The following is a 20,229-nucleotide window of genomic DNA, read 5'->3' on the forward strand; positions in this document are numbered from 1 at the left end:
TGTAGCCTCTTCCTTGGACAGTAAAGTGAATTCTCACAGTGTAAGCCCAGAATTGCCCGGTTACCCCTTTAGGAAAGATATATCCTTTTTAGTTCTGCTAGACATATGCACATGCAGCTAGACTCAGACACGTGTGATTATTTTGCCGATCTATGCATTAAACAAAATCAGATCTTGTCGAACTAAGATTGAGTTCGAACGCCGTGCCTCGTCCGATTGATTGCTATCTCCGCTTGGGATTGCGGTGGCGGGAATATTCTAGTGATACCAATAGTGAAGCAATATCTTACGGAAGAATCAGTGTTGATTTATTCATAATACATGATGAGAGTGAGGAGATCGATCTCTGACTTTATATAGCAGGATCTATTTCAACTAGTTATGCCTTGATTGCCATAGAAATCAGTTGATAGGGGATACAACAAGTACTACCTAACTAGGACATATTCACTTACATGCATCGGAGCGAGCCGCGTCTATCACCGGACCTGTCCTATAATTTGTGTATAGCCACTTGTACCACCCTCCAAAGAATGGCTCTACATGGTAGGCTTCTGTTTCAAATATATATTTTGAGCCGAAGGGATGCTTCACGCTGAATGCTGGCCCTGGATCTACTATTAATTCTGTTAAGAATAAGGGAATAGAGAGGCCTCCATATCAATTAGATTTCTAAATTAGATTTCTAACTCAAAACGAAAGTAGCGCAATAGACAAGAACACATAAGACTTAAGATCAAATTAATTCCATCTGGAACAGAGTGACAAACACGAAACTAATGCTCAGAGCATGGCCCGGTCCCCTGAGAGACCTGTATCACTTCTTGTCATGGTTTCCAACTGGCCGAGGAAATTATCCCACGATGTCTGAGATATGATAGGTGCAGTACAGTAGGGCCCGGCACCAGTATCGTCCAGCAACGCATCTAGCCGAGGCAACACATCGCTGAGCCTTTCTGCTTCTATCTCAAAAATACGTTCACGGGTTAGATCAAGATGCTGAACAAACCAGCTCATATCCTGCAAAATGACCCAAATCTCATATAGGGCCACTAATTCAGAATGGACTCCTGCCTCTATAGCAGCTTCATAGGCTATGCGATACCCCACAGCCTGAACGAGCTCTTGGGATCTTGGCAAAATCAGGCGATTGAAATCCTCCCCACGGTGACCACCTGAAATGTTTTTGGTCATCCTGTGAAGCTCATCAAGTAGTCCTTGTTCATGCTGTGCTATGTAGGAAGTAGGGTCCTTTGCAGGTGGCATTTTGTATCGATTTAGGAGAAGTTCCGATGCCAATCCTAGGATTGAACTTCGTTAGTACAAGGAAATTGATACGAAACGAAGGTCCACATACGAATACTCAAAACTAGAGTATCTCCCTCTGCGATTGATAATCCACGCGTTTCCACCATCGCCTCAATAATATGATTATTCTCAAACAAACCTTGTGCTCCACATCGCTCAGAGAGATTAAACAGGCAGGCTTGGGACGATGTATACACAACAGCCTTGAATGTAGTAGCCATTGCATGTTGCACGGGGTATGCCAAAGTAGGGTCTTTGAAGTATTCAATGCTCCTTTCAGTATAAGCATCGAGAACAGCGATCTGGGCTAAGGTATGCAGGATGGGACCGTGTTGAGTCCGGAAATCGATAATAGGCTTGGGTTTCTGATCTGGTCCCAAAATGTGTCGACGCTGACTATACTTCCCTGCGACGAAAACTCCTCGTTTCATCCCCGCAACCATGGTTAGTGGCAATGCGAGAGTACCAACTGCAATGCGCCAGATTGTTGATAAGAAGTGCTGGCGCATGTCCTTTGGCATATCCAGGGTTCCTAGGAGGGCTGAATGGGGTAGGCGGACATGGTTAAAACTTGTAATGGCATGGTCCAATGGCTTCGACGATGCCCGTGCGGGGAGCAATCTAGAATGTAAGCGAATATAAGTAATTATCTTGTATTATCCATCCGAGTGTTCTTTTCTCGTACTTACTTTGCAGTCACACCTTTACACATCTGCTTGCCATCACTGAGCCATGTAATAAAGGGTCTGATGCCACGCTTCTCGCCGGACACTACAAGCTGGGCAAAGACAATCCCAAATCGCGGAAGATCCTTTAGTGGGGAAGATGGTGGCATAATCCTGGAATTTTTAGAAGTGTGTCACGATATTAGGCGGTTATCTTACTTTGCACCACTAGGGCTAGGGGTATGCAGATCAAATTCTCCACTTGGAAGCAGTGTTGCAGTTGTTTCCAAATTCTTCGCATCTAAGCCGTGTCCAACTTCCGTGAGCATATACTGTGCACTGACCAGCTGAATTAGTATGGATATATCAGTAGCTGTGGATGGCCTATACTAACGAAATGTCAAAGTTCAACACCTGATTTAAGAGTTCTCGGTACTGCGGTTGTTTCTCTGCAAAGGGCGCCAAAGTCCCTGCTGCAAGGTTGACTTGAATGGTTAGTAGAGTAAATGAACCACAGTCTAGAGCTCCAGCGAGATCCATATGGATTTTCCAGAACTTTGGAGTGCATTCAAGGACATCCGTCGGTGTCAATTCTGCATTGGTAGGTTAGATGGTCTGACTTCAGGATTGAATTGGAAGAATGCTTTCTAACTGTAAGCTTTCATAACAGCGGCAGCACGCTGGTAGCTGAGATAGATTCTGTCATGGTCTACATACTCGTCCGGAATAGGCTTAAACAAGGGTAGCTCGAGCAATTCGAGAGATGGAAAAGACATTGAAGGCATTTTTTGGTGGTTATTATTGTGACTGTCGAAATCTGCGAGCTCTGCGTCGTACATAAGATTTATTACAAATGATCGTAGTCGAGAGGCTGTGTTGCTATATGTGATTCTTATATGTTTAGTGCTTTCACATCGTGGATATCTCTAGACATATGTGCGGGTCATTTTCAACAAAAGCTTCACACCTTTTTCAATGCAATTTTTTGTTGGGGAGTGGCGTGATATGCCTTTTTACACGACGTCAACGTCAGCTTGATGAATGTAGCTACTTGCTTGGGATACAGACTCGTTGCGTAACAAACAATACTTGTCAAACAGTAAAACGGTCATCATCTATAATGTCCATATCTGTTTTGAAGTTAGGAGCTGAGTACTACTGATTTGGGAGGAGAGTCATGCGACACCTGATGGCGGCAAGTTGAGTGGTTAGCCTGTAGCTCGTTCATGGCATGTATGTCCAGCAGCCATCTCTTTTCGTCGAACCTCGGCATAAATTTGAATTCTATAGACACTCTGTACAAAGCCTCATCAAAAGCAGTCACCGGAGAAAAACCTTGAAAACTGGTTTTCTGCATTGTCCGCATATAAGGAGCTAATATGGGCCAATTACATATACAACAAAGCTAAGGTTTAGACCGGCAATAGAGCGAAGCATGATCAGCAATCCAAATGCTCGTTTGCTTTTGCCGTTTGTGCATTAGAAACGTGGTAATTCCAGTTATATGTACATGGTCTCGTCGCCAATGATCCAAACTGATTATGGCGTCATAATGCACATCCGCTTGTTGATAATATTCTTATTGTATAACAAGTCCCGTCTCTTCATTGTGCATTACACGATATGCATTAGTACATTCTGGTCGTGGGGTTGACAGCAGATTGTGTGACCCTGGGGCCCTTGACTCAGCATGGCATGAGCTATGAGCAAAAGATGCTTTCAAATATGTACTAGCACACGCATTTTGTGGGATTGATACTGAATTAGGAGGATATCATGTGAGTGGTAATGATGTTGATATAGTAGATTAAGATTCTTTTCCAAATATATCATATATATAGCTTGTATATATATCGTATTCTACGTGGTCCAACTCTTTCATTACAACAGAGAGCAACCGACGAAATATTACTTCCATTTCCAACCTATTTAGTATAGATGGCTTCACAGACGATGGCAAAGTTTGGACATGTTCTGCAAGATGCAAAACACATAACTGAACGCATAAACGATGCCCCGAAAATAGCGATTGAAAATTTCATCGGATATACCTCTGTGCCAGTTGGACTAGCCGGTCCTCTTTCAATCAATAACCCCGATAGCACCAGTACTAGGACCTATGCTCCAATTGCTACCACCGAGTCTGCAATCATCGCGAGCTGCAGCAGAGGTTGCAAGGCGATGAATGAATCTGGCGGAGGGCATTTTCACATGCTGGGTGAAGCAATGTCTCGCAGTCCAGTGTTCCGATTCAACTGTACCGAAGATGCGATTGATTTCGCCCATCGGGTGCCAGATCTCAGGGATCCCATCGCTAAGGCCGCGGAATCCTCAAGCCGCTACGCCCGTCTTGTGGAATTGACCCCCAACATCGTGGGTTCCAATGTACATGTTCGATTTGACTACACATGCGGAGACGCAGCGGGCCAGAATATGGTCTCGATTGCTACTCAGCGTGCCTGTGATTGGCTTCTTGCTTCTACACAGGAACTGAAGCTGAACATCACGGGTGTGTTTGTTGAATCCAATATGGCACCGGACAAAAAGCCATCCTGGGGAGTTGTCAGCTCGCCTAGAGGTGTCCAGGTTGTTACATGGACCACACTTTCCGATACGGTATGCCGTACTGTTCTGAAGTGCACATCTGAGAGCCTATACCACGTTTTGCGGGCAACGCAAGAGGGAGGGATTCGCAATGGTCAGTTTGGCTCGAATTTAAACGTGGCCAATGTCGTTACCGGAATATTTATTGCAACTGGTCAGGATGCTGCATCGGTTGCTGAGGGGCCTTGGGCCCATGTGACCCCGGAGTATGATTTTGAGTCTCGCGAGTTGAAACTGGCCCTCTATTTCCCATCTCTACCCGTTGGCACTGTTGGAGGTGGAACCACATATGAGACGCAGAAAGAAGCTCTCGGAATTATGGGATGTAAAGGTCCCGGTGGGAAATCCCGCTTAGCGGGTCTGATTGCCGCTTTTTCTCTTGCGCTTGACATTAGTACTGCAGCGGCGCTGGCAAGCAACACCTTCTCCAAAAGTCATGAGAAACTTGCACGTGCAAAACAGGGAAATGACAGTAAGATTTGAGTATGTTGTACTACATAGCTTGACCAATGAAAGTCTTCATATGTCCATGTGTTTCCGTTAGTTTCTCCCAAGGTGTCTAGAAGGTCAACCCTGAAGGTCCACTGGTGGTGGCTACTTGGTATGACTAAGCAACGACCCCGCCATCAGTCAGCCCACTACACGGAGACCGAAGTGTTGAGAAGTACTGGTACCTGTCTCTACACGTTAAATCCCTAATATAAGGAAGTACCCAGTACTTGCCACGTTCCACAACCTTGGCGATCCCTCACTAAGCCGAGAGTTTTCCTTCCCCTCTATTATTCTCCTTTTCCCTCTTTCTCTTCCTTTCCTATTCATACACCCTTTGGTCAGTCAATTCCTACACTTCCTTTTCTCTGATAATTTTCAACTAATAATTAGCAGTTTTTGAATACATACTACATAATGGCTGCCCCCGCACAGAAGTTCAAGGTCGCTGACCTCGTATGTCTCTCCCACCTATTTTTTTCCTTCAAACCATTGACCATTCTCCTAGTCCCTGGCCGCTTTCGGTCGCCGCGAGATCGAGCTCTCCGAGGTTGAGATGCCCGGTCTCATGGCCATCCGTGAGAAGTACGGTCCCGACCAGCCCCTCGCCGGTGCCCGTATTGCCGGTTGTCTCCACATGAGTAGGTTCATCTGTCGCGAAAAGCAAAGATCTTGTGCTGACCGCTTCTCCAGCCATCCAGACCGCCGTCCTCATCGAGACCCTCACTGCCCTCGGTGCTGAGGTCACCTGGACTTCTTGCAACATCTTCTCCACCCAGGATCACGCCGCCGCCGCCATTGCCGCCGCCGGTGTCCCTGTGTAAGTTTTCGCTTTGAGATCTTCCTTGGGATTGAACTTCGTCTGACCATTATTTTCTACAGTTTCGCCTGGAAGGGTGAGACCGAGGAGGAGTACCAGTGGTGCTTGGACCAGCAGCTCCAGGCCTTCAAGGATGGCAAGAAGCTCAACCTCATCCTCGATGACGGTGGTGACCTTACCTCCCTCGTCCACACCAAGTACCCCGAGATGCTCGATGACTGCTTCGGTGTCTCCGAGGAGACCACCACCGGTGTCCACCACCTGTACAAGATGCTCAAGGAGAACAAGCTCAAGGTTCCCGCCATCAACGTTAACGACTGTGTCACTAAGTCCAAGTTCGACAACCTTTACGGCTGCCGTGAGTCCCTCATCGATGGTATCAAGCGTGCCACCGATGTCATGATCGCTGGTAAGATCGCCGTCGTTGCCGGTTACGGTGATGTCGGTAAGGGTTGCGCCCAGGCTCTTCACTCCATGGGTGCCCGCGTTATTGTCACTGAGGTCGACCCCATCAACGCTCTCCAGGCTGCTGTCCAGGGTTACGAGGTTTCCACCATGGAGGATGCTGCCCCTACCGGTCAGATCTTCGTCACCACCACTGGCTGCCGTGACATCCTTGTTGGCCGTCACTTCGAGGCCATGCGCAACGACGCCATTGTCTGCAGTAAGTTACTTCGCCCATGAAATGTTGGCTTCGACCTTAGTACTAACAACTCTTCTAGACATTGGTCACTTCGATATTGAGATTGACGTCGCCTGGTTGAAGGCCAACGCTCAGTCCGTCCAGAACATCAAGCCCCAGGTTGACCGTTACCAGCTCAACGGCAAGAACATCATCCTCCTCGCCGAGGGTCGTCTTGTCAACCTTGGCTGTGCCACCGGCCACTCTTCCTTCGTCATGTCCTGCTCTTTCTCCAACCAGGTCCTTGCCCAGATCGCTCTGTACAAGGCCGAGGATGTTGCTTTCGGCAAGAAGTACATCGAGTTCGGTGCCAGCGGCCGCAAGCCCGTTGGTGTTTACGTTCTGCCCAAGCAGCTCGATGAGCAGGTCGCTCTCTGCCACTTGGCCCACGTCAACGCCAAGCTCACCAAGCTCACCCCCGTCCAGGCCGAGTACCTCAGCCTCGATGTCAACGGCCCCTTCAAGCCTGAGATCTACCGTTACTAATTTATTTACATTTTCAACTACGATCGATGATATTCTTGGAATATAGACTTTCAACATGATTCGACGATGTTATGATTGGCATTTCGAGTTCTCCATCAACTTAGAACTCAAAAGTGGTTGTCCTTCAACGGCATAAAAAGTGGCCTGCACCGGAGATGGTGTTTCTAATGTTTTGTTTTGGCGCGGGATGACCTGGGATGGTCTTGCATTCAACACTGCTTTGCGGATGGGATTTTATCTTTGATACCTTATTCTGGTGTATAGGCCTCCATGGGCCGATTGTGACGGTAGTACTTCAACAATCGAAGCTATACGTCAACATTCATTTCTTGTAGTTCTCGTAAACAACTCGCCTTTGGTCATGGTTCTAGCCACCCTAGTTTATTGCCCGCGGATTAATTCGACTAGATCATCTGCTACCATCACTGCGAAGTCAGGATCATTGATGTCACGGCAATCTCGCGCAACTGATATCCCACTGCCCTTCAATTCCCTCTCCAAAATTGAGAACAATTCCTCATCTGCCTCTGGATCATAGAATGCCTGACCAGGAATATCCAACATGCTCACCCCACCAATAGGTAGGACCACTCTGGTCCGCCTCGTTTCACCTTGATGCCTCGAATCCCCCAACAACTTGCCTGCGATGAACCTCCCAATATCCCCACACTCCTCCTTAGTAGTCCGCATAAGCGTAACACTCGCATTATGCTCATAAAACAACCTCCCCTCAAAAGCAGCAGGAACACTCCCAACCTCTCCAAAGTTAACCATATCACACGCACCAACACTAACGATCCTCGGAATATCCCGCACAGTAGCCGTAGTCAATCGTCCACTGCCAGCACTAAGCACACCACCAACAACCTCATCCGCAATCTCCGTAGTCGTTAAATCAAGCACCGCATCAATCTGTCCCTCCCGAACAAGCCTCTCCAAAGCCCTCCCCCCAGACCCCGTAGCATGAAAGATATAAACCTCACAACCATCCAACACCTCCTCAAGTCGCTCCCGTGCACGCATAACACAAGGCGTCGTAACGCCAAACATGGATATCGCAATCTTGATTCCTGAAGACTCGATCTTTCTGTCTTGTCGTTTCAAAAACATCCTCGCCATCCCCACAATCCCACCAGATGCATTATCAAGAACACCTTCCAAAACACGGTTCCGGCCCGCGATGTCAACAACGCTGTACATCATGCTGATATCTGTTTCCCCGATATACGGCGCCACGTCTCCGGAGGCCATTGTTGACACGAGAAGTTTGGGGAATCCCACTGGTAGTGCGTCGCGCATTACGGCTGCGGCTAGAGTGGTGCCGCATGAGCCGCCGATGCCGAGGATGCCGTGGATTTGGTGGGTTTCGTGCAGGGTGGTTACTTTCTGGATTGCGTGCGGTGTTAGGGTGGTTATGTACTCGGCGCGGGAGAGGGTTGTTAGATCTAGAAATTCGGTGGAGAGGGCGCTTGGGGGGATGCTGATTGCTTCGTGGGTGGTTGGGTTGCGGCCTACGTCCATTAGGAGGACTGTGGCGTTTGCGGATTCAATTTGGGATTTTGTGTAGAGTAGTTCTGGGAGTTTGGTGTCGCATGTTCCTATCAGGAGAATTGTGGGGGTTGGAGACATCTTGGGGTACCGCTATTGGGTTGTTGGGTCAAATGAGGAAATTGAGAGGTATTTAACAAAGGAAGTTGAAGTTGAAGTTGAAATCCAAAGGAAGTGGAGGCGGGGGAATTATAGTGGGGTTACTCCGAATTGGCAGATCTATCAGACGCAGGTACCGGCGCTCATTGGCTGTAAGTTGACGGCTATAGTGTCACTCCGAAAACACCGGGGTCAACCATTGTGAAAGGATCGACATGGAGGTAATATGTCCGAGACACCCATGAAGAAGCAGCTACAAGTAAAGGAGGAAACAGATATTATGACCTCATGCAGCAACATGGCTAAATATCTCTAGCCAGCGTTTCTGCGTCCGCCTACGTTGGGAGTGAGACCCGTACCAGATACAGAACCGGGGACCGAAGAGAAGGAAAAAAAAATACTCAGAGTAAAGAGCTTTGGCTTGGGGGAAGAAAGGAAAGAGTGCTATAGACTTCGATCTGCAACACCGATTCTTGGGTCTGCAGGTACCCACTGGGTCGAATCCGAATACTTGTATAGTAACAAGCAAAGTGTACAGGGAATCCACTCTAATTCTAGACGGTAAACCTTAAAAGTCCCGTTGATTTAAGCTTAATATAGTACTAGTACACTTTGGGAGAGGGTTCCAAGGTTCCATATTCCGTTCACAAAAGGTAAACGGTGTCCATACCTGAATGGGGCATAGTAACAATCCTAAAGCCGCAGAAGTAACATATAATGGGCTCCCATTCCTCCCTCTCTTTCCCTTTCCTTTTCCTCCTACAACCACCCTACTCGCACCAACCCAAAACTCCTACACCTGCATCTGCACTGTCCAATCCGACCTAGCCTCAGCGATACGAGCATCTACCATACCCAACTCAGCCTGGCTCATACGACACAAGCATCTACCGTACCAAACTCAACCTATCTCCGATGAGACGAACATCTACCGTACCCGAATAAACCTACCTCCAACGAGACGAGCACCTACCGTACCCGACCCCGACCTACCGATGGTTAGCTCTCGAAAGAGCGACTATCATACGACAACCCGGGTTAGCTCTCACGAAGAGTCACTCGGCCGGTCTTCATAGAAGACCGGGGTCTCCTGGGATAGCAGTAGCGTCCCAGGGGATCCAACAGCCGCGAGCTTGGACCTCTACGTGGTGCTGTTGACTAGTAGCCTTCTTGGTGAAGCCAACGCAAGCTCATACCCTTCTCCTTGTTCTTCCTTCCAGTATCCTGCCACTTGTAGACTGATCGCGTCTCGGAGTAGATATGGGAGCTGAATTTGAACAAAAGTATTTGTCAACCCCCTACATGTCTACAATAACACAATAACGCCTTTTATGCGTCTTTGATTCTCCATAGACTAGATCTCCATAAACTTGATTCATTTCTTTCATAATAATCTATATATTATATTTTCTCGCACTGGCTTTGTGGTCAACGACCTACGATGCTAGAGGCTTACTCAGAAATGGAGATGAAACTACCCGCCACTTTAACCGTCTTAGCCTCAAAAGCCGTCAATTACCCGCGGTCCGATCCTTCGTATTCTCATGCAATACCAAGGAGACGGTGTGGCGGAGAATCACCTTCCGTCGCCCGTAAGCCACCACGGAGCATCCAATAAAATGGCAACACCAAGGGAACACCATAGCTTTGTTGTGGAGATGGAATTATACTAGCTAGTTCTTGGCATTTGGACATCTTTTCCTGTCCTTTCAGAAAATTAGGTTAACAGCATGCATTAATCGTGAACCTGGGTGGATCAGATTGACAATATACTACATGCATGCCACAAAAGGGTGTATAGCAACATCGTGGGAGATATTTTCAACGCTAAACTACATCTTCTGTATGCCAAGATGAAGAGAATATTGGCTTTCTTTACCCCGCAATATCGGTACAATAGAGACCGACGACTAGATGAGGTATAAATTAACCCGGTTTGGAGATTGATATGGATTCCGTTATCTTGGAGAAATCAATTGATACCATCAACATGCGACTGTTATCAGCCTGTCTGGCAACCATTTTGGCTGTCTCAGTGGAAACTAAATACATTGTCCCGGGAGGTAGATGGCGCGACACTGATGGGAACTTCATCAATGCACATGGTGCTGGAATCACCTTCGACCAGAAGTCTGGCCGCTTCTGGTGGTTTGGCGAACACAAGACAGAAGAGGAGCCGGAAGGCGGGGGCGTCTCTGTTTATAGTTCGGAGGACCTGGCTACTTGGAAATCTGGAGGACTGGCCCTAGGTAAGCCTCTCTGACCGTTTGCAAATAGGTATTCTGACATTTCCAGCTCCAATCGAGGGGCACCCCTATATCGCTCCCGGTGGCGTGATCCAACGACCTAAAGTGGCTTATAGCGCCGAGACTGAAGATTATCATGTATGCGTTGAGATTCCCTCGACTTTTGCATCCACTAATTGAACAGATGTGGTGGCATGCGGACAACTCTACCTACGGACTCCTTCTCCAAGGTCACGCGGTATCCTCCAAAATCGAGGGGCCGTACACTTTCGTTGACGCAACAGCGCCCCTTGGGAACTGGTCTCAGGATTTCGGATTGTTTACCGACTACAAGGACGGCCGATCTTACGCCCTCTATTCGAATGGAGATAGCCGGGATGGACGGGATGTATACCTCACAAGCATGAACAGTAACCTCACTGCGCTTGACAAGGTCGTGCATCGGTTCCCGAAATTCGATCTTGAGGCGCCTACTATCATGCAGACAGAGAAGAGCTACTGGGCACTTATGAGCCACAAAACGGGATATAGGCCGAACAGTAAGAGATCCATTTTACCGTGTGTGGCCGCTTAACTAACGTTTCAGATGTCGTGGCGTTCAGGGCCGACTCACTAAGCGGACCTTGGTCGCAGCCGTTTATTGTTGCGCCGTTGAATATGCGGACGTTCAATTCACAGTCTGGATTTACTCTCAGGATTGAGGGGACGAAGAAGACGACACACCTGTACATCGGAGACCAATGGGACTCCAATTCTGTCTGGGACAGTCGTTATATCTGGTTGCCTGTTCGGACTGATGAGTCTAAGAAGACTCTAGAGTTAGAATGGCACGATGTTTACGATCTTAACGTGTACGCATGCTTCTACTTTTACCGTGGTATTCATACTAACTGACTTCAGGAACACCGGAGAGTGGAAACCTATTAAGGGAAAAACATACAGTGCCAAACAGGCGAAGACACACGGTGATACATATAAGCAGGAAGCTGTGAGTATAGTCCTACTGTTTCAACAGATTATCCGCTAATGAGATATTCTGAAAGAACTTTGCCACCGACGGCGTGATTCTCACTGGAATATACGGAAACGACAGCACCGTTACATTTGAAAATGTCGAGGGATCTGGCAAACCCCAGTGGGTGTCATTCTACTATCAAAGTGCGTTTACGGCTTATTTCTATCTCCTTCACAATACTAACATTATTATCAGACACTGATGATTTGGGTTTCGGCGACCAACGTAAGTACACTTCCATTGCCTAGCGCTAGGCTTAGCGATATTCTAATGCATTCAATAGCTGGAGGTACCCCAGACAGAATTGGCGGTTCATGGCAGCTACGTCGGATTAGCAGTGTGGTGGTCAATGGAGACGCTTCAAGCATGCAAACTCTGTACCAACGAGATACTCACAAGGGGATCATACTTTCCACTCCGCTGCAACTGACACTGAAGAAGGGGAAGAAGAATACCATTACAATTGGGGGGCTATATAATGGGTTTGATCACAAAGGTGCGGATTTGGATCGGATTGTTGTGTATCCTAGTGAGAGATGATTTTCTTGAAAGATGTCCACTTCCTTAGTGGCGGGAATACAAAGGGGTTCCGCCCCGTCCGCATCGAAAAAGAACAGCAAATCGTCTTCTTTCACGAAATGAACGGCTTTCGCCTTGTCGTCGACGTTGGTCCAAATGCGCGCAAGCACCGGGTCGACGGCGTAGCCTTTCCGCATCGCCTCCGCATATGCGTCGTCGATCCGCACTGTTGTTATAGAAAAGGCATGCACGTCAAAGTCGATTATTTCCTCCAGCTCGTCGCTATTCGGATGGGGCATGTCGTACTGCAGCCGAGACAGTCCGTCAGCCACAAGGTTTGACTTACCCGGACGGTGTCGAATATCGAGGTTGAACTGGCTTAAATATTGCGACGCACGAATCAAGCGCTTGTTGAGCTTGTCGACTGCTGACGAACCTAAGTGTGTATGCCGCGCGATCTCGCATGTCGCTGAATGGTCTGTGTAGATCACCACTGGAGTGCGACAGTCCTCGATCAGATGCCGTGTCTTGCGCACTGCCCACACTAGGCAAGCGACCTCAAGCTCGGTTGGCCAATAGTTCCTTTCCGCTATAGAAAGCAGAGAGGTGATATCATGAAGTCGGGATAGATATATATGCGCCAAGACCTATCAGGGAAAGTAGTTATCGCAAAGTGTTTGTCCATATTTATTTTCAGTGGTCTTTTCAGTGGTCTTTCCAGCGCTATCTCTAGCAGTTTTCTCACCTATCATCCAGGATAGATGGATGGCCGTGACATGGACGTTTCCAAGTATATATAACCAGGCTTTGATTCCTAAATCCCCAAAGACAAACTCAATTTCAATAATACCCTCAGTCAGCAACTCAGAATACTCTGCCTCTTATTTGGCCAGATTGACAAAGAGTTGTGAAGAAAGGGTATGCTAATTGAAAACGCGGAGAGAAATAGTGCTGATTCCCTTGCCCTTTAGTGCCTGAGATGATGCCAAATATATCCTCACTAGGCCTCACCGATCCCGAAATTAGGCGCCCATACCATACCCTTTATGCCAAACGGTTCCAGCGCGCTTGATGACACCTGGGAATGACTTGAACTCCTCTGGGGTAATGATTAGCCCTCCAAGTCGGAAGCTAAGCTCCTCGGTAGACTGAATCACAGGTCAAGAATCTTATGACCTAGGAAGTCAAGAGCATAATTACTGGGACGACTGCCTATTTGCTTTCCGTATAAGGAAATACTAGGAAACTGCTAAAATGGACATCGCATTCCATTTATTGCCTTTTCGCGAACCGAGAAACGGACTGCGTACATCTCTCTACCACCTACATCCGAGTCACCCTTGAGGATGTGGCACATCCCTAGGCGGGAAGAGACAAACGAATGTGAAGCCAGCAGAGTACAAAATGGTAGTGGAACGCCTCGAGAAGCGTCCACCCAACTGGCGAAGACAACCCTCGACTCATTCGATGCTATCATTCGGAGTGCCGGAAATAAAGGAAGCATCCAGGGGGGCATTGTTGTTACAACCTGCCCCTGGACTGGCGAGTTACACACTAGGCCAAAAAGACCACTATATCTGAGCATTATGCTCAGATATTCCAGGCTCCGATATATATAGTGCATGACGTGACAATTGTCCCCCATTAGATGGACTATATTGGGTTGGTACTAAACCCAGAAACACTGTCTGTTATGGACATACCATTCAGCAAACAGTGTCAGCTCCCTGTCCAGTTTCCACTGGACTGGAATGCAAAAAGTATCCCGGCGCCTTACTCAGACGTCTCTGTTGGTCTCCGTCGAAGTCAGTTCGCCGATTACGAACGAGCACTCTACCAGCTGACGCACATTTGTTCTCCAATCCCAAGAACTCCTGAGCTTGCCTTTCCATGCTTTGCACTCGAGGCCAAAGGTGACAGCGGTGGGTTAGATGCGGAGACCCAGAACGGCCATAACACAGCAAATATGCTGTTCAACCTGCGACGTCTTTCGGTTCTCGCAAACGGCGAGGAAGCCACACACACGTCATTCGACGACAACATCAAGGCCTGTTCGGTCACCGTGACTCAACAAGGAGTGACCATCTTTTGTCACAGGGTTGAAAAGAACAAAAACACCCAAAACCTCATATTCTACTCCTATCCTTTAAAATATGTCGCCTTCTGCGGGATCTCGTACAAGGATTGGAATCTCGCTGCGATCTACCTACAGAACTCTATCTCTTTCACGGTACAAACGACTCTCAGCCAAGTTAAGGCGGACTTGCCCAGATACCATGAGTGTATCGTGTCTTCTCATCGAAGCCAAATATATATCTCTTTCTTTGAACAGATGTAGGTTTAGGTTGAGCTAAGCCCTATTACCCTAAGCGTAAGAACTACCTAAGTAGCTTTACGTAGTGTCTTTCCTCTGCCCAAGCCACTATGCTTATCTAGGACCTCAGGTCTATCCCAGCCTCAACCAAAGCACCGTTCCCTAGTTTATGTGACAAGACTAGTCCTGGCCAAGATCCAAGGTGAAGCGACAAAGCCCAAGTTTCTATTCATCAAGCTTTTGTATAGACAAGACATTGTCTACTCTTTCTAACTTCATTATTCTAAGTATCACGCAATCGAAAGCACAAAAAATGAAAATACAAGGCATTCTATTTGATATGAACCCTCATCCACCATCTAAATAAGCCGTTGCAAATAACACCCAGTTTGCCTCTAGACTAGAACTTGTTGTATGTCCCCGGTTCCCATTTCCATAAATCTAGACCAGTGAAAAGTACCCGACGAGTCAAAACACTGTCCCTCTCAACCAGCATCGTAGTTAAGACCGACTGTGAGATTCCAGTTTCGACACATACTCATCATTGATAGGCTTCATCAGAGCATCGTTCCCAGAAACCTCTCGCAAAGTGTCTAGCTCAGCGAATCCAAGAGATAGCATCACAGAAATGAAATATCTTTCGACCACATCCATACGTGACCGTGCTTCAGTGCTTTTCATGAAGTTAGAACAGATTCAAAGAGCGGAATACCATAACTTACGCCTGCAAGACTTTTGTTCTATGCGACACCCACTCATTCAATTTTGCAGTATAGGCGATTACAATAATAAACGCCAATGCTGCACCCGGAACACGACTTTCATGAATACTGAACGCAGCAGCGAAGGGAATGGCGATCGAGTAAAATGTACTGTCGGAATAACCGCGTAGATAAGGTGTGTATACGAAGAAAAAGATGGCCAGTCGGGCGTAAAGGAATCCATCCAGTGCAGAGATCGACACTTTGTGTAGACTGGGAATTCGGAGTAGGTAAGATGCGATGGAAACGAGTGGACGCATAACTGCACCGGCTTGGTAAGGAGGTCGAGTTGTAAGTGGATCGCCGCGACGAAGCGTCTTCACGAGAACCAAAGTGGTCCATGACCATATAAAGCAGGATAGCACGTCTATCGGCTGTGGAAGGATATCTTCATGGCCGAGCCAGGCTTTGGAGATGTGGTATCGAGTCCACTCCATGATCCCAGTGCCAATGTGTAGGTAGAGACATGTTTTGTTTTTGGAGAACTTTGCGCTATAAATTGGGATGTGTCGTCGAGAGTGATAGAGGATTATGGCTAGATATACGAAAGGATGAGCGATCGATGGCGCGATATCGAATTTGCCGGACATGTTGACGGTTGCTAAATCAATATTTGGGATTTGTTCGTGTTGTTATTGCTTGGTATTAAATCGGCGGTTTAAATAAAAGCACCGAACAACTGGAAGTTAGTCTCTTAAGTGATTTCTTTGGATGTTATCAACAGCCAGCTCACTTTTATGAAGTTATATGCATTATCCAAGATATGGTTGTACAACCATGCAGGATTGACTCAAAATAACTCCGAGATGGGTCTCTGGCCGCAATCGGGAAAGCAATCGTTACACAAAGACCCTGGTGAGAGGATAATATTGCCATTCCATATGTAGTCTTCGCCAATTTGCCGCTAGGCCATCTTGCTACTACGGGGTGTTTGCAGTTATATTTGACCAGTTGTCCGTCAGGTCAACGAATTTTCAGATTTAATTCGCTGGAGACCACTGCAACTTTCTGTTTCCAGTGAAGCTGGTATATTGACCTAGAGGTGTATCCGACGTTATACAGATGTGCCTTCACTTCTTGGTCTTCGGCATTCTCCTTTGGTTGGTACTGCACCATGTTGAACCGGGGAAGAATATCGGAGGCGAACGGGGGAGATCGCTCCTACTACTCCTTAATTGGCTGGTTTGCGATTGCACTTCCGGCGATGCACCTAATCCAATGTCGATTCGTGTCATATACCAATACAGCAACTAACTAACAGTATCAGAGCCTGCCTGCTGCAGGTTAGTCAGACTTCTCTCTTGCCCAGCACAGAGCATATAAGAAGGTCCACCGCAGTAGGTAGATTATTTTACACATCCATTATAAGATCTTCTTGCCCCTTGGTTCTCAATGAGAGGCCTTTGAACCTTCTTGTCAAGATGATGAAGATAAACACCGGAGGATACTGAAGTGGAAGGAGTGATCTTTCACTATAAGCATTCTCACTACAAGGGAAGGAATTCCTCCACTATGGTGGTGATTCACGCCTCGGTCATTAGCGATTCCGGCTTATGCAGGATCTCGGTAGTGTACAGAGCGAATGTACGTGTTCCTTCACTACTAAAACCCATTGACACAAGCATATCCTTTGATCGTGTGTAGGACACGCTAAGTCTTGATAAGAACTAAAACCACTGACGTAGAATTGAAATGACCCTTCATATCGATCGTGTCATCATGTTCATAAAACGCTGAAAACGAAATTGCAAGACCGGTGATATCATAAGAGGTTCATCAAGCCGTGAAAACAGAAAGGAAAGATCAAAATCACATAAACATAGTCTCATAAGTCATGAAGTAAAAGGTCATGATGGCTCAAATAAAACAACCTAGTAAGAGATCTGCGCCGTCTCATGAGCTCCATAAGGATTCCCATCACGGTAAAGAGGGGTGTCATTCCGTTCGTTTATCGAGGTCGCATATTCAATCTCATCGGGCCATCGATGACGTGGCGCACCCTGGCTACGAGCACGACGAAGCTCACGCTTAACAGCCCGCTGAGCACATTCTTCCCGGAAATGCGTATTTTCTTTTTTCTTCTCCACAACCTCCTTCCATTCCCCATAGGCGCCCTTGATACCAAGCGCAGCAAGACCAATACTCACAGCGTCCTTGGTGTTAGCTTTCATGCGACGTTTGCGAGCCTCCTCAGGCGTAATCTCTCCCTCTTTCAACTGCTTCATCCGCTCTTTCCTCTTCTCCATGCTACCGTAGAGACCGTGCGCAGCGTGGATGGTAGCCACGCTGGCCAGACCTCCCGTCAGAAGCATATCCCGTTTCAGCTTTTTGCGTTGCTTCATTTCATCAGAACTGGAACCTAGGTCAGAATCACTTTCGGAGCTGGACCTGTGGCCGCGGTCCTTTGGACCGGCTTCGCGCGGTGTATATGGGGGTGGAGTTCTGCCGTCCAATGAACGGTGTCGACCTACATCTCTCGAGCCTTTGCCCCGTCTCGAGTCCCTGTTGTAATAATCGCTGTCTGAATCTGAATCCGTGTAGTCGTGTCGATGGCTCCGGTGACGTCGGTCTCGGTCGTCCCGATGCTCCCGACGCTCCCGATGGTGCTCCCTACGACCGTCTCTGCTGTCATGACGACTGTCTTCTTGTTCTCCAAGTCCCAGGGCAGCCATGCCCTTGCTAATGTACTCCGAGACGCTCTTGCTGCGCTTGTGGGAGCCACGGTGGTCCTCGTCACTTCCACGGGAATCACTGCGGCCGCGAGGCCGAGAACGCGATTTGGAGTATCGGTCAAAGATTTCCTTTCCTGCAGCAGCAAGAGCTCCAGTGGCAGCGAGGTTCTTAAGTCCACCGCCTGAAGAGTGACCACTATCTCGGCCACGAGATTGTGAGCGTGACCCGCCACCCATGAAGTGACTGGCAGCCAGACCTGCAAGCGTGGACTCGACAACATGACGTTTTCCGTGCTTACTAGGATCTTTGTCGACAAGGCCATCAGTTCCGCCCGCAGTCACAGCAGCAGTGAGAACGCGCTTTCCTTTCGAACCTGTCCATTCGCCAGGCTCTTTGCGCTGTTTGAAAGCCTCAACTGCGCCGGCTGTCAAAGCGGCACGAGCAGCCTGAATAATGCGCTGCTCGCTTTTATCACGTTTGCTGCCTCCATCACGTCTGCTTCCGCGATGGCGACTGCGACTGCGTGAATCTGACGGTGACCTTGAATATGATCTATGGCGACGGTGGGACGGGGAACGGCCACGACCTCGGTCTCCGCGACTGGCTGAAGCAGCGGCACCACCAAGGCCTAGGGCACCTAGGGCTTGCTCGCTGAATGACTTGCGACGTCTGTGGCGGGGTGGGGAGCGACTTGGAGAAGAATCAGAATCGTATCTTGGGCGACGGGAGCCTGAGAGATATTAGAATCAATTTCAATCACGTCAGCTCTATATCACTCACGTCTATCCTCGTAGTGTCTTGACCGACGAGGATCGGAGCGTCGGTAGGAAGCATCGTTGTATGGATCGTAACCGCTGACGGAGGAGGCACGGCGCACATTTTCGTAAACAGGTCGTCTTGGCCGCCGAGAACCGTACGAACGCTCGTAAGCATAGTCTGAGCCTGGTGGGTATTCGCGCTGCACTTCCTCGATAGAGTCGGTGCTGGCGCGTGGCACATATGAGTCTCGGTCGTGTCTTCTATAACGGCCACGAGGGTCATCGTACGGATCGATGGGGCGTGAGTAGCGGTCGCGCGGCTCGCGACGACGATCCTCGTAGTACGCCATGGTTGAGGCGAAAGTGAGAAATTGAAAGATAAAAAGTCGGAAGTTGTGAGCTGCTACCGTTCACTGGGAGGATGCGTGTGATAGAAAAAAGAAAGTGATCAGAGATGTATGGCGGGGCTGCGGCTGAGGGTGGCGTGACGTCGATGTGGATTCAGATGAGCGATTATACTGGAGGGAGGGGGAGACTTGGCAGTGGCTGGAGAAAGATGTTCGTGATACATAGAAAAGGTACAAGTAATAAGGTCGATTCTTCTTTATATTGTGTATATATATACTAAAAATCAAGATTACGCCAATGACGTACAAAATACTACGAAGGAATGTTCGCCAAAGCGGATATACCCCATCGAATGAGCATCTGGACTGATGTCGTGTATCAGATATGATATATTCCTCCGACGTCATCCTGCATCTTTAGCCCTGCTAGGGAGTTTTTAACGGTCTAGCCCTATAAACCACAATCTGATAGATTGTTTGACTTCTTTTAAGATATATCAACACCAAATATTCCATATACAACACACATGTGCATGTAAAAGTGCAAATATAAAAATTCAAAATATCGAAAATTAAGTTTTATGGAACGTAAACAATGGTTCCACGGGTCGGGGAGTTCTTTTACGATTTGATATTCGGATTTACCCAAAGAGACATATTTGGATCTGGTACACAAGGGATATAAAACAGGAAAATAGTAACACGTATGATAGTCCTAGACGTCCTTGAAACGTATAGTCATGCAAATCGCTGAGATATGAAAAAAAAAAAAGATAATAAAAAGACACATGTTGAGAGCCCAGAATTGGCAGTCCAAAAAAAAGAGGACCAAACAGACAGAATCGAAGAACACCGCACAGCAGTGGCCAGACACAAGGGACCAACGAAAGAAAGA

General features: G+C 47.7%; 8 protein-coding genes across 8 annotated transcripts; 3 read left to right on the forward strand and 5 right to left on the reverse strand.

Moving 5' to 3' along the window:
• Positions 1–783: 783 nt before the first annotated feature.
• PGRI_034060 (Acyl-CoA dehydrogenase/oxidase) lies at positions 784–2,758 on the reverse strand (the record flags this gene model as incomplete). Its single annotated transcript, XM_040791119.1, has 6 exons — positions 784–1,301; positions 1,358–1,929; positions 1,998–2,147; positions 2,193–2,312; positions 2,368–2,566; positions 2,626–2,758. The coding sequence occupies 6 exons, from the start codon at positions 2,756–2,758 to the stop codon at positions 784–786; spliced, it is 1,692 nt and encodes a 563-aa protein (XP_040644175.1).
• A 1,153-nt stretch (positions 2,759–3,911) lies between these two features.
• Positions 3,912–5,060, forward strand: PGRI_034070 (hydroxymethylglutaryl-CoA reductase; the record flags this gene model as incomplete). Its single annotated transcript, XM_040791120.1, has 1 exon — positions 3,912–5,060. The coding sequence occupies one exon, from the start codon at positions 3,912–3,914 to the stop codon at positions 5,058–5,060; it is 1,149 nt and encodes a 382-aa protein (XP_040644176.1).
• A 423-nt stretch (positions 5,061–5,483) lies between these two features.
• PGRI_034080 (adenosylhomocysteinase) lies at positions 5,484–7,054 on the forward strand (the record flags this gene model as incomplete). Its single annotated transcript, XM_040791121.1, has 5 exons — positions 5,484–5,522; positions 5,575–5,707; positions 5,760–5,886; positions 5,949–6,550; positions 6,609–7,054. The coding sequence occupies 5 exons, from the start codon at positions 5,484–5,486 to the stop codon at positions 7,052–7,054; spliced, it is 1,347 nt and encodes a 448-aa protein (XP_040644177.1).
• A 381-nt stretch (positions 7,055–7,435) lies between these two features.
• On the reverse strand, positions 7,436–8,683 carry PGRI_034090 (Tm-1-like ATP-binding domain-containing protein; the record flags this gene model as incomplete). The annotated part of the gene is made up of 1 exon (XM_040791122.1): positions 7,436–8,683. The coding sequence occupies one exon, from the start codon at positions 8,681–8,683 to the stop codon at positions 7,436–7,438; it is 1,248 nt and encodes a 415-aa protein (XP_040644178.1).
• Positions 8,684–10,691: 2,008 nt separating this feature from the next.
• Positions 10,692–12,210, forward strand: PGRI_034100 (uncharacterized protein; the record flags this gene model as incomplete). Its single annotated transcript, XM_040791123.1, has 7 exons — positions 10,692–10,950; positions 10,997–11,085; positions 11,132–11,486; positions 11,534–11,798; positions 11,848–11,935; positions 11,991–12,105; positions 12,158–12,210. 7 exons carry the CDS (start codon positions 10,692–10,694, stop codon positions 12,208–12,210), a joined length of 1,224 nt encoding a protein of 407 aa, XP_040644179.1.
• Positions 12,211–12,450: 240 nt separating this feature from the next.
• PGRI_034110 (uncharacterized protein) lies at positions 12,451–13,838 on the reverse strand (the record flags this gene model as incomplete). Its single annotated transcript, XM_040791124.1, has 3 exons — positions 12,451–13,070; positions 13,518–13,629; positions 13,809–13,838. 3 exons carry the CDS (start codon positions 13,836–13,838, stop codon positions 12,451–12,453), a joined length of 762 nt encoding a protein of 253 aa, XP_040644180.1.
• Positions 13,839–15,195: 1,357 nt separating this feature from the next.
• PGRI_034120 (uncharacterized protein) lies at positions 15,196–16,146 on the reverse strand (the record flags this gene model as incomplete). Its single annotated transcript, XM_040791125.1, has 3 exons — positions 15,196–15,271; positions 15,334–15,468; positions 15,518–16,146. 3 exons carry the CDS (start codon positions 16,144–16,146, stop codon positions 15,196–15,198), a joined length of 840 nt encoding a protein of 279 aa, XP_040644181.1.
• Positions 16,147–17,427: 1,281 nt separating this feature from the next.
• Positions 17,428–19,337, reverse strand: PGRI_034130 (uncharacterized protein; the record flags this gene model as incomplete). The annotated part of the gene is made up of 2 exons (XM_040791126.1): positions 17,428–18,959; positions 19,010–19,337. 2 exons carry the CDS (start codon positions 19,335–19,337, stop codon positions 17,428–17,430), a joined length of 1,860 nt encoding a protein of 619 aa, XP_040644182.1.
• Positions 19,338–20,229: the final 892 nt, after the last annotated feature.

The sequence above is a fragment of the Penicillium griseofulvum genome (assembly GCF_001561935.1).
Source record: "Penicillium griseofulvum strain PG3 chromosome Unknown contig_85, whole genome shotgun sequence".
Taxonomy (NCBI): domain Eukaryota; kingdom Fungi; phylum Ascomycota; class Eurotiomycetes; order Eurotiales; family Aspergillaceae; genus Penicillium; species Penicillium griseofulvum.